The sequence below is a fragment of the Chelon labrosus genome (assembly GCF_963514085.1).
Source record: "Chelon labrosus genome assembly, chromosome: 24".
Taxonomy (NCBI): domain Eukaryota; kingdom Metazoa; phylum Chordata; class Actinopteri; order Mugiliformes; family Mugilidae; genus Chelon; species Chelon labrosus.
This window is the reverse complement of record NC_140357.1, coordinates 6,244,796-6,258,530: the sequence shown is the minus strand read 5'-3', so window position 1 is coordinate 6,258,530 and position 13,735 is coordinate 6,244,796. Positions and strand designations below refer to the sequence as shown.

Sequence of the window (13,735 nt, the reverse complement as noted above, 5' to 3'; positions counted from 1 at the left end):
GGAATATTTAAGTAAATCTAAGCAATTCAAAAGACATTTAAAGAAAAAGAAGAAAAAATAACAAGCCTGAGTTATGTGCAGTTTAAGGATTTTGAATAAATTGGGCATCTGAGAACAGCAAAACCGATGCAAGATATGTTTGAGTTGCATTATGGGCAATGTAGGAGTTTACTTGAGCAAATAGTCAAAAGGCCGTGACACAACGAGCCAAGTCCATTTTTGTGGACCTTGCCGGTGTCCTGTCAGAAGTTATTTTTTTAATAACTGCACTGCGTTTGTTATCCACTCACTGCTATTTATTTACTATGCTTTGCCAATTTCTTTCTTTCTTTTTTTTTATTGAGTGCGATTATGTATATTTTCACTCTATCTATAAACTGTGATGCACATGGACATTTATAGCATGGGTGGGCCCAGTGGGAAACCACCAACAGCAGCCGTTTCTCTGCAGTGCTCTGCCCGAGTTTTCTAGATTTGAATTGAGTTGTTGTAATTTTCCTAGAGCTTAATCGTTTAGTTTTTAAGTTTACGAGTGCATGGGTCAAATATAGCCTGTTTTTGCAACATTCACTGTGTACGTGGTGTCTAGTGCTCTGACTGACTGCACTCAGCCACGGCGGAAAGGGAGTCGCGTGTCATTTCGAGGAGACGGGGTCAAACAGGAAGCACCCAATCCCTATGTGAAGTATGGTTTACATCTAAATTCATGTGTTGTCACAACTTCCCCAAACATAGACCATGACACGACTTCCCTTAAGTACGCTTGAAGGATGTTAGGAGGATGTGGTGAGAGGCTTGAGCGTTGGTTTTACTTTATGGGACACTTCTGCACACCCTTCTGTTAAAGCTATCAAATGAGTAGTGCATGCAACATACAAAAGTTGGGGGGTAAATAACAGATGTATTTTGTCCCAGTTAACAGTCACACACACGTTATCTGAAGCATGTTAAAGCGGTAAATCCCATCCATCCACAGCTCACAAGCAGGCATTCAATTAAAAACCCATACATACTCCCACCTTTTGGCATGGTTATCTGACATCCCAGGTCATAGTCCTGGTGTAAACGGGTGTAGGCCACTTCCTGCAGCCGGGCCCTCTCCAGCTCCGACAGGCTCTGGATGGCAACTGGCATGAGACGCACGCTCCGTCCCGACAGGCTGCTCCAGGTGAAATCACCCTGGGAGGGAAAAGCAAAACAGAAGTTAAAACAAAAGAGTGAGATAAGACGATCGAGCCGTAGGGCTGATTCTGTGTGATGAGGATGCTGGGTGTTATAGTTATGTTAGAAAACCTTCCAATGCAACACAAAATGAATTTTGAGTGACAAATTAATGCGGCATGGGCACCTGCTATATTAAATATGAAATAGTAAAACAACTACTCTTAGGATTATAGCTAGTAGCTAGTGGCACCTGGTGGCCACCATAGATTCACCTGCATGCTTGCAAAGGTAGGCCTAATCAGTTTGGAGCGATCTTTTTTTTTTTTTAATGAATGTATAAAATTGATGTCGTCCACACAGACATACACGCACAAAGAAAAGTTCTCTTTCTCTAAGGATCACCTTGTACATCTTAGTTTTCTAAGTGGCCTTGCACTGATGGCTTTGCAATATGCTCTCCATAAGTATGCACTGCAAATGCATGTGGAGGAGGCGATGTTGCAAGTATAGGGTGAGAGCATATCAAATGCTTCGCCCTCAGTGTCCAGAAACACACATGTTCACTTTCTTCTTAAGCTGCGGTCAAGGAGGAATTGAAGCGAAGTGAATGGTAATGAATTGTTGGAGGAAAAAAAAAAAAAAAAAAAAGAAGGCAGCTTTGGCTTTGATGAACATTAGCGGTCATGCATTCCTCTGCGTCTGCTAAGAGAGCAGGTCAGGAAGGAGGAAAGGTTAAGAAAGTGGGGGGAAAGAAAGAGAGGAGACATTGCGGCAATTTATCTAATGCCTTATCCAGACAGAGGGCTTACAAGTGCGCTCTAATGTGTCTGTGTTTATGTGCTTTTTATTTTTGCTCCGCTGCAAGCGGACAGGAAGTCCTTTAAATCTTGGTTTTATTTCTTGAAAAAATAAAATTCCCTCTCTTGGATGATGTTTACTTTTAAGTACTCCAGAAAAAACGGGAGAGTCTTAGACACGCTATAAGTCAAGACCTGACTTTTTACATTCGTGCCTCTATCAACAATATTTTCTTGAAGACTCCTGCTGTCAGCTCTCCTGTTTTTTAACCCCACTCCCATTTTTTAACTGCACTGAGTCAACAGAGCCATCACTCAGCCATCAATCCAAACATGTGGACATAGGGAACCTGGAGGGCCACCTGAATGTGTGCGCGTCCAACTGAGCAAGTTGCATGTGTCGCCCCTTAATAAAGCATTTTATCCACCACTGCTGTTTTGTGTGTTTTCGTACGCCTATGTATGCCGTTCCTTATCACTGAACACTTTTCCCTCCAGCCTGACCTCACACACAGCTTGATAGGGCACACACACACATGCCGGTACGCAGCCATACATGCAGACACATAGCGCATAAGAAAAGACAAACAGTTGGAAAAGTTAAATAAGAGGCCTCCGCTCCGTCGAGCTGGTTCTGCTCAGCAGGATTCCTGAAGGGGATGGATGAGCTTCAGTTCTTAAGTGTCAACCTACAAAACCCAGTGGAATGCTGACCAAGGAGCAAAGAGGGGAGACTGGATCCCGGTATCACTGCTGGATCCTGCCAAAACAACGAGCTGGATGTGTGTGTGTGACTTGCAGGGACACCCATTCAAATTTACAAACCGAGATGGTCTGAAGACAAACAGTATGTTTAAACTAAATAAGCACACAAACGTTGGATGATATATTATTTAGTCTGTACATTGCTTGATATTTGCTCAGTGAAATTAGTAGTGGCTCGCTATGAAATGGAGAAAATCAACTGATTTGTTAATTATCAAATGATTGAATACGCAGCTTTGAACCATGGGATGATATTTAACCCATATTCTCCACAATGGAATAACACTGAAAGGGAGTAACATTAAGTATCCAAGTCTAAACATACTGAACCCTGCCAATAAAATATCCATGTACTCAACTCCATGCAGGTCACTAAATCCCAAAGCACTCGTCTGCACCACAGCAGTGATTTAGGATCCATTCTGGCCTTGGAAATGTACTCGTCTAGGGCCAAGTTTACCTAGTCACACATCCAATGACGTGAATGCAAAAGCTGATTGCCGTGCTGAAAGTCACTTTGCGCTCATAGTTCAGTCCTCGGACAGAAGCTTACACTCACAGCTACGAACTGACAACGGCCTCAATTTTCTCTCTCTTGAAGACATGACAGCCAGCCGCTATTTTATACACATTATCCTTAGTGGATGGTCATTAGGATGGTCGCATTAGTGGAGCTAATGAGCTGCAAAGTAAACAAGCATGGTCATGATGTTCTCATATTATACTCATTGACTCATTTGAGGTTAATGAGGTCACATGTTACTGAGCCATAAATCAGGTTTAATATCCATCCTTATATCCATTTACAGCTCATGTATTCTGGTCATCCCACTAATGTCAAGCATTACACTGAATAATAAACCTAGCATTATCTCAGTTCTCAGTATTGGATGAATGCCTAGGTTTTGTTCAAATGGCTTGTAGTCACGATCTTTAATCTTGCACTGGCTCTGCAATATAGATATTAGTTGAGCATTTCCATCTTCTGTGTTTCCTCTGTGTTTAATAGAACTCTCAGACCCCCTTGAATGATGTTTGCTGCAATCTACTGCAGATCTAATCAGATATAAAGTTTAGCAAATTATATTTTCTGCCACTTTGCTACGCTTAATCCAATTCTGCATCCGCAGAGATAGAATCAACGTAAATCAAGAATTGGAAGAAGGATGAAAGAGGATCGGATACGTCGGGTAAAAGAATGTGCAGCTCATCAAAGCCAAAAAGCAAACGGCTTGATGAGACGTGTACGTTGCGTGAAATATTATCTAAGGCCTTAGTGCATTTGGCTTCGCTGAACGTTGTGCTGCCACTGCTGCCTTGTGCTCGCAGCCGACAGATGTTGCAGAGGAAAGATGAACGGCTTCGCTGTCTGGACCGGAACCGTGCAGTTAGATGACTAATGCTGTTTGGACATTATTTGGTTTCTGTTCCGCTTCAGACAAATGGCGCTAAAGCCACTGGAGTAAAGAATGTCAGTTTCTGTGGCAACAGATATATACAGAAAATGTAAAGGGCCAGGAAGTGAGAGAAATATTACGATGGTAACGCACCTTGAAGACATACACACACACACACATGCACAGTGGGACACTTGCTGCTATGACGCACTGCGTAAACCTTTAGATGAACCTCCAGTTGTAACGACAGCGCTGCTAATGTGCCTTCATAAAACACATGATTAAAGCTATACACCATTTCTTTGTCCTTGATGCATTATTGACATGCTACATGCCCTACCTCGCTCGATATTCCAAAACCACACAGATATCAGCGTAATCATGCCTGGCCTGGGGCGCCATAGCAACACATTGACAAAACTGTTGCTGTTATTGGTTTCCTATGCTACATGCATGGGACTCCATGACTGTCTGCGTGTCTCCTGCGTGTCATCAGACAAATGTATGCATAAACATGCCCTCAAGTGCAATTGAGGCTTTTACAGCAGTAAACAGAGACACATGCTCTTGTGCCGCTCTGCTTCTACTGGAGGAGACGTTTTGACAAAGCCCAGTTACCAGGGTGAAAATCTTGCAGAGTTTTAACCTTGACGAAAAGCTGAATGATAAATGTGCCAATCTCCAATAATTAGCTATTTAACATGGTCCTTGGATTATATAATGTCCTGAGACACTTACATTAGAAAACAACAAGAGCCAGTGTGTGTTACTTTGTGGCTGAAGGTATTAAGGGACATATTGATATCTGTTCCCATTATTTGCATGACAACAGAGAGTGAAAGAAATGGATCAGGAGTGTTGTGACGTGATTCATTTCAAACATGTGCGTGCTAATCATAAACAAACATCTGTATTTGCTCCAAAGTGTGGCTCTGCAAGCTGCGTGCCCACAAATGACAAAACTAACATTTGGAATATGTCTGCCATGTCCACATCCACCACGCTTCTACAGTTTTGCAGGCTTTCCAAGTTGCTGTCCACCTTGGGGTCGTGTTTACGTGGTTCTTTCCCAGATGGGAGCATTTTTCAAAAAAACACTACTTCAGTCATTGGACTGACATTTCACCTCAGCTGACCACATTCCAATTCAAGTCGTATAACAAAGATGATGTTGTTATCCATTGTGAGAAATTGCAATTTATATTTTGTGTACAAACACCGTAGCAACATGTCCACCAGTAGAAATTGGACAGTACTGCGTGTACGACAGACATTCTAATAAACATTACATTACTGCAGCTTTCTCTTGTGTTGCTGCCTGGAGAAGCCATCTTGGATTTTTCACTGAGGCTGGTGACGTTATGAGGAGGAAATCTGACTTGTGGGGGCCTTCCAGTTAAAATTTCCTTCTTGAAAACTTCAGAGAGTCTGACTTCCCCAGTTCAAACTGACTGCACACAACCCAGTCTTTACAATCTCGACAACACATCTGTAAAACTGAACCCACTCTGGGGGGTTTTGTGCAAACTATCATGAAGGATGACGTGTAGCGATACTCCTCAAAGGCAGAAGCGATCACTTAGGGTGAACACAAAAACACGAGAAAGAACATTCCTAAATTTGTCACATTGTACTTCTGCTTTGTTTTCTTTCCCTTCAGCTGACTCAAAATGACCCTTGAGCAGAGATTCTGTGCCACGACACTGAACCAGAGGAATGCACACGTATTTCTCTGCACTTCTTTTTTTCTTCTTCTTCTGTGTCTTTCATAGGTTGGCTTCACGCATGCATGTAATGCATTGCTTTCGCTGACCTGGAACCTCCTCAAGGTTCACATCTGCTTGTAATTACTGACCAACCTCGCTTGTGAGCCGGTGCTATTAGTGTGTGCGCGCGTGTTTGCAGATGTACCTGTCACACACTAACAATTAATATGCTTTTCCACCTGTTTTGGGTTGGCCATGAAGCTCGCCTGAGGGAAAATAACTACTGAATTACAGATCCCTGCAATCCATACACGAGTTACATAACCCCCAATGTGAAAGCCGTTTAGCATCATCAGGCTTATCATTAGCTGTAAAATGTTCAGTTATCAGCCTCCAGAATGGAAAGTCATGCCGATGAAGCATTATGTGATGACAACAGCGTGCTATGGCTGTAAATGTGATCATCATTCTATCTTTTCCATTGCGAAACATGGTCTTCTGCAGTGATTTAGATGCGACGGTTGTGTCTATATGCAGTTGTAGCGGAAATCCTTGTATGCTAACCAATGTTGAAAGGATTACTATATAAAGTAACAAGAAGTTAAGGATGCTTTCATACAAGATTAATTAATTGATAAGCAGAAATGTCAAACTTCCTGCTCCTTAATTGAGAGAACTTTCTGGTTTATCGAATAGAGAGGCAAAGTCCCGTCACATTCCAGTACACCACCAAGGGCATCTTATGTCAGAAAAAATGTTGACTGTAGTAAACGGCGAGTCGTAAAAGGTTTCATAAGGCTGTCGGAAGGCTGCAATTTCACACAAAACTAAACAGCATTTCTTATCTTTACAACAAACTGCACCTTTCTTGACTTGACAGATTTTCTTGATAAAACTGACAAACGACATGCATGAAATTCGTGGTTCAGTTCAAGCCCGACGTTGTCCCCCAAGGGGACAGGACTTACGCTTCAGACATCACGCTATGGTCTTAAATTGTACTGACTTGTCAGAGAAAGACGACCAAAAAAATGGGACGGCTGTGATTTCACTTGTTTTCCTGATGGAACGTTTATATCAGAGATAGTAGCTCGAAGCCAACAGTGATCATTGTCGTAAAAGAAATCACATGGTGGAAAACAATTCTAAACTATCAGATAACGTGTCGAAAGTTTGTTTCCAGACTCTGACAAGCCCCTCTTCATCACTAGCATTCCTTTTAAAAAACCAAAACATATTGATTTGATAAGTGCTGGCCTTCCAGACATGCTTATTTATAGCAACATGCATCAAATTCACTCCTTGAATATAGAGAATATAGAACTGCCATAGGTCCAGTTGAATTTATGTGACATTTAGTGGAGCGTACTATAATGAAATACACTTCTATAAAACCACAAGAGAACAAAATACTTCTTCAAATTAGCAAAGTTACACAACTTCAAGGCAGTTTTGTTCTTTTCAGCACGCAGAAAAGGACAGTCTGTCCAACGGTTTCCCGTGAGAATCACATTCTGACAACCAAAGCGGTGTTTACTTCAGCTGGTTGCAGACCTACTTTATCTTATTTTCTAAGATGAAGCGAAATGCAAAACTTGGCCGGGTACAACTGTCAAAACAGTTTTTTTTTTTTGTTTTTTTCTTATGTTGACTTCCACACTTAATGTTCTTGATTACGTGGAACTATTCCAGCGCGTTTCTCTGCACAGCTTGATTGAATTTATAAGACCTTTGTAAATTCTGCAGTTTTATACTGCATGCACTTTAAGGAGCAGGAATCATGACTTTTTCTTAAATAACTAGATCCCCTGCCAACAAACGTCAGTCATAATTAACAGTTTAAATGCAGCGTTGAAGGTTATTTTATGAGCACAAAATGATTCATTTTAATGACATTTTTCCTGGCTCTGAGGGGCCACTGCACAAGCAAATAGAGGATTTAAGATTTCTCTTAAAAGCACTTGGGTATCAGCTTTCACTGCACATTATTTTTTGTCTTTCCTTTGCATTTAATAAGGCCCTGCTGCCTCGGCGACAAGAATGAGCAACTGGGAGTGTGTGCTCCAGATTTTCCCCCCTAATCACTGGCAAGCACATCTGAAGCCTGAGGTGCACTTCAAACATTTTAAAGACAGATTAATGTGAAGAGCCTGCAGCTATAATGAGAGCCGACCTTGAAGAATTACGGTCTTGCATAATGGTTACATAAGGAAAAGCAAAGGAAATCAGGTATTGTATCAACACTACAGTTGTTAGTGGAAGGAGAAGCTGAGGTAATGTGTGTGTGTATGAGTGTGTGTGTGGTATTGGCTCAAACCAATCTGCGGATAGCAGACTGACCACAGATTATATCCAAAATCTGTCAGCGTGTTACTCTATCAGCTGTCTTTGGCAGACTGGGTTATGGTGGAAACATTATACTCATGTTTGCAGCCTGAAAATGTACACATAATAACCCCAATTACTTCACCTTTGTGTTGGTTTGTGTTTTTTGTACACAAGCTTGCAACCTTTCCCTCGGTTCTGACAGTGAAATTACATAATTGTCATGCTTGTTTTTTTGGCCTTTTGCATGTGTGGCAAAAGCCTCCTCTCTATGCCGTAATGCTACACTCTTCTTTCTGTATACATGAGCATTGTGGGACGTGAAACATCACAGCTTGAGTGCGAAGATGCACATTTAAATTTCCCCAACAATTCAGGCCTTTCTTTCGTCGTATTTTAATGAGTCACTGCTCAGCAAGAAAGGCCTTTAATGACACTGTGCACCAAGATGAGTGTGCAGCTGCTCTTCAGATGCTAAGGATTGGACCTCACTGCTACTTTGCCTTGCAAAGCGCTCATTTGTTTGCAAGGTGTGTTGGGAAACCGTCAAACTGCTTGTGCTAGGCTATAAACAATGGATATTTAAATTCACTGCCCTACTTTATCTCATTTGAGCAATTGTTTCTGTATACAAAGACGCAATTTGAGTAAGCGGAGCTTCACAATACCTGTCTTAGACCTGTCGTGACAAGAAAGCATGCGGATAACACGTTGAAGTGGTCTAAACTTTGATCAGGATGCAATTAAGGCCAATCATAGCAATTGCTACAGAAATTCCCAAATGTGTATCACAGGAAAATAACCCTAACCCTAATGGAGTGGTAATAGAATATACTAGCAGTATTTTTTATGTTCTGGTTGTTTCAGTGGAAGCATTTGGACAGGGAAATATACAAGAGGGTTACCTAAGCAACAAGAGCCTAGAACGTCTGTTAGTGACCAACTGTCAGCTGCATATGGGGAAACGAACAAATTGCTTCATAGGCGGATGAGGGTTTATTCCTGCCAACTGTGATCCATATGAAGCAAGATCTGAGTTGATAAAATTACCCTATATTTTGCCTCTTTAAAACTTTTGGCTCCCCTAATACATGTCTTCAAATGAAGGAAGCAAATCCCATCGTCTACATCCTTGTCAATATCTATTATCCATTGACCCGTTTTCACCTCCAGTTGTTTTCCCTCCAGCACATCCTTGTTGGTCACACACAAATGCAGCCCTATCCAAGGAATGTGTGTAATCTCACTGCGTGTAATCTCAACTGTATGCCCTACAAGTCAGTAAATTCTCCTCTTCTCTCCCAACTAGCCAGCTGAGCTAATAAAGCTGGTTAATCATTACTAATCCAGCGTGAAGAGTGGAGCATTTTTAGTGACAGAGCGTGCGTTTGTGTGCACATTGAGAGAAGGGGGGCACTGGGGGATCATGTGTGTTTTAGCATAATTAAGCGTAAAGGTGCAGACAAAGAAATAGTGGTACGATGGCGACGGGGATGGTCAGACCCATCAGCAGTCATTGACCTGCGTGCATGCATGTGTGTATATGGAGTGATGTGAGACTCAAAATTGCTCGGCTGTAACCTAGCCACTGCCAAACAGAACCGAGCCAACGACCAGTGGCGATCCCAGACTCTGGGGAACTCTGTGCAAAGAGACAACAGACATTTATAGAGCCCCTCTTCGGTGTTCAAGTGTGTAGTTGCTTCTTTGTCCCTGCTTTTCAATAATCCTTCTCTAGTAACAAGAATACAATGCTTCACTGGCTTCCCAGCCATGCATAAGTGTCAGTTTAAAGCCTTTATTTAGCCTGAGCTGAAAATACATGATGCATAATATACCAAATATTGAAACACGCTTAAAAGTTAAGCCCTGAAATGTGATATTTGCTTGCAAAAAGGACAGGTTAGCTTGCTCGCTGACAGGGTATGAGAGGGCAATCTGCTTCTTTTGCTAGTTTACCTACATGCAACTAAAGCTTGGTCAATACTGCAAAGACTTCTGGTCCTCAAATCTAGTTACTTGCTGCATATATCATTATTTTCCACTTGGCAATAGGACCGCAACTAATGGACTCAGTTAGCCTGCCTGATATTTTCACAATCACTGGGTGAAAAATGTCCGAACACAGTGAAAAATCTTCATCACAGGTTTCAGAGGCCATGTTAACATACAGTAACTCGATATGTCTGACTAATAGTCCAAAAACTCCAAAGATATTAAGGTAACCTTCATAAAACACAACAGTGCTCTGATGCACTTTTGGGCACATTTGCTTAAAAAGGTGAATTGATTCCCAAATTTGGTGATTAACCGAGGTCCGTTCTCATATTTTACTTGCGACAGAGCCAGAGGCACAAAGAGTGCAGTCTTATTTAATTCAAACCCATGCATGGAATTCTTCGTGTGAGTTGGCTAAATTTATCATCTATTTCTGGCACCAATGCATGTACTTTTGTGCAAAACTGTGACTCAATAAATACGCAGTTAAGATCAAGACTTAACTTGATATAAACAGACTGGAGGATAATTGTTTAGTTCAATTTGCCTCTATTAAAGCAGACCACCAATACGTATAATGTGTACATAGTGTGTCTGAATGTGTGTGTACAATTTATAAGTCAATCAGTCAAAATAGTTGCGTAAGTGGACCCATGGGCATTAGGTTCCCATCGAACTTGTTGCGGTCTGAGCGTTCTCCTATGCCAGCACCGTGAGAACAGGATCTCTTGCACACAAACACGGGCACAGGCCTCACAGAAACCACTCCCTGAGAAATAATGCATCACTCCATCAATCCTGGAATGTCCTCAAAAAAAATAAATAAATAAATAAAAATAATAATAGATGCAGAGATTAGTACTGGCATGTGTGCCAAGGAGCTGTAACGTGTCGGGCCTCAGATGTAAAGCAGGAATCCAAATTGCGCGGCCCCAACTTGCATTTTCTTTTTTTGGCCACATCTGTGAGGAGCAAAATCCAGCATACCAGGATACTTAGGCCGGCAGTCATGGCTACTCAGGTTTCCTCCTTATGCACATTAACACACGTTGTAAACACCTTCTAGCCTGCCAAGAAACTTTTGACAATCAACTGCTGGATTATTCCAAAACCTAGCAAACTGATACCCTTCGTTCTGTCCAGTCAGACACATGACAGCAATGATGACTGAATGAAAAAAAAAAAAGCATGACTTCACTCGATCACACCACCAGTGTTACGTTTTCCAGAGGCACATGATAAATTGTGCAAAGAATTTCTGGCAATTAATTTCTAATTCTGAGCAGCTAGTGCTGTTAATCTGTCATTTTCATAACAGCTGCCGTCTCCTGAACACTTTTTTTTTTTTTTGTCCTGTCAAGAGCCTGACATTTTTTTCCCCTCGATTTCACACGGTTTGGCGGTAGAGGTTTCAGTTGAAGGTTGGTTTTGCAACCATAGACCGGGCCTCCTCCTTGCCAGAGATGATTTCCTCACGTCCTACACGTCTAAGCAAATAAACTTTTACTCGTAAGATCTGTTTTTTTTGTTTGTTTTCTTTTGAGGAAGTGAGGTTCCGACTGTCTTTAGAGATAACTTCTCTCAGAACAAAAGGACATTGATAAATGCGGTTTTCAAGCCTGCGTGTAGACACAAACGCCTCCTTTTTTCACAGATTAGAGTGTGAGTGCATTTACTTAGCACCTCAGTCTTTATTTTTGTGGATGTGTGCATGATTATTTGCTGATCCTATTTGGGAATAGCTGGTTTATTTTTCGCACCAGTGGCAAGAGCCTAAGCTGCTCCAAGTACAGCCAGCTCATAATTCTCTCAGTTTTCCCTCTCCATGCCTCCTTCCACCGTGTCCATTTAACACAGTAGGATCAGAATAAAGTCTCCATAAGAGTCTTTATTTTCCACGTGGGTGCCAGACCCCCCAAGCCCCCACCCCACTCCTCCCAGTTAATCCTGCGAGATAGTTAAAGAGCATGGATTACGGTCTGCTCCTCAGAATCCGGATGATGTTGATGATGGAGATGACAGAGCTGTGTTCACTTAATGAAACACATGGCAGCGTTTACGGCTTAAATGCAACGTGTGTGTGCAGCAGCTACGCATGCAGTTGCACGTATGTTCGGAAGATTGCACATGTACGCAACATGTGAATAGATGTGGGGAAATGCCATGTATGTAAAGCAATGTGCACACATGCTTTGAATACTTTAACGCAGCTGCCGCCATGAAAAACTGCAAACGTAAAACAGTCTCGTGAATGTCGGTCTTCTTGTGTTTTCATGGACAATGTGATCAATGTGTTCCTCTTTATCTTTGACCCCAGACAACTTCAGGGCCCCGTTTTTTCATTTTTTTTTTGTTTTACCCCAGGGCTCTTCCTGCAGGAAGAGGTGGAGTCCGGACTGACTTTGCAGTTTTCCGATGGAGACTTGGAGTCTTCCATGACTTGCCTGGAATGTATGACCAGGCTGAGACAAAGCAGATTTCAGCCCCCAGGGGTACTGATAGCTAAACAACTACTGAGCATTCTGCTTGGCTTCTTGTGACCAAGACTAATGGGTTTCAGACATATTTCCATACGTCCATCCATTCTACTCTACTACTCTAAAATGTCAAATAATATGTAAATTCATGCAGATAACTGGACATTTGGTGTCTGTTTACTGGACAATTACGCACAGATGAATAATGCTGTTCTGTATACCACCACTGGCGCTCCCATAATTCTCCCTAAACGCTTTAAACCATTTCACCTCAGCTATAATTGGCGTCCATGTTTGGTCTTCTGTGCAAGAACAACAGGGAATCTGTCTGTCTGGATAAACAAGAAAATTATTTGCAAAGCAGCCTCTATGTTCCTTTTTAGGCAGCAGTCTTCCTCTTAATAAACAGGAGATATTCTGGGCTATTCTCACACAAGGCGATCTATCTCGATTGCGATCTAGGGGTCAGTGTCCACTTGAAGCTAAAACCACAAAATGTTTGGCTGCACTGAGAAACAAAATCCATGTGCAAAAAGCTAAAGGATGGAAGTTTCCATTAAAATACAGAGAAAGAATGTTAAAAAAAAAAAAAAAAAAGTTCACTTTAAACAAAACTGGAGAAGTACTGCTTTGAACTGACTGGTTAACATAATGATCAGAATTGCGATGAACCACGCATGAAGGAGAAAACACTTCAAAAGCAATTAAATCCACCATTTAGAAGCATCAGCCTTGTTTCAGTCAGGAAGTTTTAGCCAAGTGTAACTTCCTGGAGACCCAGGCCACACCCGTCACAGCCCAGCGATGCTTTGTTCTCCCTGCACAGTGGCTGTGACAGTACATGTGTCTATCTGTGCATGCATCTGTGCAAGTGTAACACAGGTCATCACCAGGTCAGCTAGTCTATTATTGATTTCCTGGCGGAAAGAGAACGAACACAGCACACCAGAGCTGCCGTCCGGCCCTACGCACCAGCCAACCTTCAACTGACCGAAACATGTGTGTGTGTGTATGAATGTGTGCCAGTAAAGAACGCCATAAAGTGTTAACAGTAATGACGAGGTGTAGAACACTTTAAACAGAGACTGATAAGTGCTAATGGGCTG

The 13,735-nt window shown here is 41.9% G+C and overlaps 1 protein-coding gene across 1 annotated transcript in view; it reads right to left on the bottom strand.

Annotated features, from left to right (window-relative positions):
• Positions 1-13,735, bottom strand: part of LOC311509381 (rho GTPase-activating protein 6-like) — a 73,799-nt gene that overhangs the window by 16,312 nt on the left and 43,752 nt on the right. The window contains exon 3 of the mRNA XM_084574570.1: positions 1,020-1,179. Within this exon, the coding sequence (XP_084430696.1) occupies positions 1,020-1,179 (160 nt within the window). The remainder of the gene's footprint in view (positions 1-1,019; positions 1,180-13,735) is intronic.